This window comes from Rhincodon typus, chromosome 16, assembly GCF_021869965.1.
Source record: "Rhincodon typus isolate 14 chromosome 16, sRhiTyp1.1, whole genome shotgun sequence".
Lineage (NCBI taxonomy): Eukaryota > Metazoa > Chordata > Chondrichthyes > Orectolobiformes > Rhincodontidae > Rhincodon > Rhincodon typus.
Window position 1 is genome coordinate 245,875 of NC_063347.1, and position 2,759 is coordinate 248,633.

At 58.1% G+C, this 2,759-nt stretch overlaps 1 protein-coding gene across 2 annotated transcripts in view; it reads left to right on the forward strand.

Moving 5' to 3' along the window:
- LOC109914318 (serine/threonine-protein kinase pim-3-like) overlaps positions 1–2,759 on the forward strand; it is a 5,309-nt gene that overhangs the window by 51 nt on the left and 2,499 nt on the right. Inside the window, exons 2-4 of one of the 2 annotated variants that reach the window (XM_048606289.1) lie at positions 16–259; positions 758–864; positions 2,331–2,381. In XM_048606289.1, the coding sequence (XP_048462246.1) occupies positions 175–259; positions 758–864; positions 2,331–2,381 (243 nt within the window). In that variant the 5' untranslated portion in view covers positions 16–174. Of the gene's footprint in view, positions 1–6; positions 260–757; positions 865–2,330; positions 2,382–2,759 lie in introns of those variants that run through there. The other variant, XM_048606288.1, reaches the window with a different exon arrangement.

The window sequence follows — 2,759 nt, forward strand, 5'->3', positions numbered from 1 at the left end:
CCGGATCCGAGAGAGGGAGAGAGACCCCCGGACCCAGTCCGGATCCGAGAGAGAGAGAGACCCCTGGACCTGGACCCTACCCAATCCGGATCAGACACACACCGAGAGAGAGACCCGGAGAGCCCGGATCATAGTGAAAGAGGATCCCGGAGGTCGATCGGGATTCCGGGCGCAATGGCCACAACCCGAGTGATTCCGGCTCGGAAAATGCAGAGATTCATCCGGAGCAGCGGCGGAGCGGGCAAGGAGCGGGAACCGGGTGAGCAGCGGGTGGATCCCGGGGTAGATCTCGGGGAGGAGGAACGATGTGTTGTTGGGTGTGATCTGGAGGTTCTGTCCCTCAGTTATCTTGGGGGTCGGGGTGGGGTTGAGGAAGTTTGGTGGTGAGTGTTAGGGATTAGCGAAGGGGAATTGGGCTGGGGCGTAGTGGGGCTGAGGGTAGGGGGAGTGGGTGGTGGGTGGGGTTGGGCTGGGGTGTGGGGATTAGTGGGGCTGAGGGTAGGGGGAGTGGGTGGTGGGGTGGGGGGTAATAGGGCTGAAGGTGAGAGAGTGGGTGGTATGTGGTGAGGTGTCGGAGGATTGGATCTGGGGTTGGGGTGTGGTGGGGCTGAGGGTAGGGGCAGTGGGTGGTGGGGGTGGGGGGCATTGGACTATGGCAGTGGGGGGGGCTAATGGGGCTAAGGGTAGGGTAGTGGGTGGTGGGGGTGCTGTCGCTCTGATCCTGACATTGATGTCTCTCTCTTCCCCACCCCCACAGGGATGTCCCGCCCCCGCTTTCTGGAATGCTATGAGCTGGGCCCGGCTCTGGGCAGCGGGGGATTCGGTACCGTCTACTCGGGCAGCCGGCTCTCGGACGGAGCAGCGGTGAGTCTCCGAGGGCGGGGTGAAGGGCTGTGGGGGTGAGGTTTGGGGGGGAGCGGGGAGGTACTGAGGGGGTGGGAGTTCGTGTTTGGAATGAATGTCCAGAGGAAGAGTTAGATGTCTAAAAAAAACATTAGGACAGGTGTGTGAATAGGGAAGGTTTAGTCCCGCATTTCCCGCAACTCATCCCTCACACCCCCTCCCCGCAATAACAACCAAAACAGAATCCCCCTCGTCCTCACATACCACCCCACCAACCTCCGGATCCAACGCATCATCCTCCGACACTTCCACCATCTGCAATCCGACCCCACCACCAAAGAGATTTTTCCCTCCCCACCCTTATCTGCTTTCCGGAGGGACCACTCTCTCCGTGACTCCCTTGTCCACTCCACACTCCCCTCCAGCCCCACCACACCCAGCACTTTTCCCTGCAACTGCAGGAAGTGCTACACCTGCCCCTACACCTCTCCCCTCACCCCCATCCCAGGCCCCAAGAAGACTTTCCACATCAAGCAGATGTTCACCTGCACATCTGCCAATGTGGTATACTGCATCCGCTGTGGCCTCCTCTACATCGGGGAAACCAAGCGGAGGCTCGGGGACCGCTTTGCAGAACACCTATGCTCGGTTCGCACTAAACAACTGCACCTCCCAGTCGCAAACCATTTCAACTCCCCCTCCCACTCCTTGGACAACATGTCCATCCTGGGCCTCCTGCAGTGCCACAATGATGCCACCCAAAGGTTGCAGGAACAGCATCTCATATTCCGCTTGGGAACCCTGCAACCCAATGGTATCAATGTGGATTTCACAAGCTTCAAAATCTCCCCTCCCCCTACCGCATCCCAAAACCAGCCCAGCTCGTCCCCGCCTCCCTAACCTGTCCTTCCTCCCACCTCAAGCCCCACCCCCATCTCGTACCCACTAACCTCATTCCGCCCCCTTGACCTGTCCGTTCTCCCTAGACCGACCTATCCCCTCCCTAACTTACCACCTACACTCACCTTTACTGGCTCCAACCCCGCCTCTGTGACCTGTCTGTCTCCTCTCCACCTATCTTCTCCTCTATCCATCTTCTATCCGCCTCCCCCTCTCTCCCTACTTATTTCAGAAGCCCCCTTTCCCTCCCCCATTTCTGAAGAAGGGTCTAAGCCCAAAACGTCAGCCTTCCTGCTCCTCTGATGCTGCTTGGCCTGCTGTGTTCATCCAACTCTACACCGTGTTATCGCAGGCACATGGCACTGGTTTAGTTTGGGAACATGGTCAGCATAGACTGGTTGGACCAAAGGGCCTGTTTCTGGGCTGTATAACTCTATTGGGGGAGGAGGCAGGGGAAGGGGCTGACGGGGGTGGGGTGACAGCGGTGATGGTGTGGGATTGGAGGGGATGGTTCGGGGGGGGGAGCTGCAGACCGTGCTGTCTCTGTATTAACGTGGATATCTCTCTGTCTCTCCCTGTGTGTCCAGGTCGCTATCAAATACGTTCCGAGAGAGAGGATCACTGACTGGAAGCTGCTGGTGAGAATTTTTTCTCTATTTCATTTTTGGGACGTGGTGTCGCTGGCTGGGCCCAGCATTTCTTGCCCATCCCTAGTTGCCCCTTGAGAAGGTGGGGGTGAGCTGCCTTCTTGAACCACTGCAGTCCATGTGCTGCAGGTAGACCCACAATGATTTTAGGGAGGGAATCTCCCCAAACTTCTAAATCCAGGGTCAATGTGGCTTAGCACTGCTAGGCAGGGGACCTGAGAGAATCTCACAGGGCTGAGGGAAACTGGGGCTAGCCCCCCGGGGGACACTGGGTCACAGCAATTGTACTGCCTCTGCACTTGCAGTCACTGGATCTCTCCCTCCACAGGAGCTGCTGGATCTGCCCTGTGTTTGGGGGAAATCACCTAC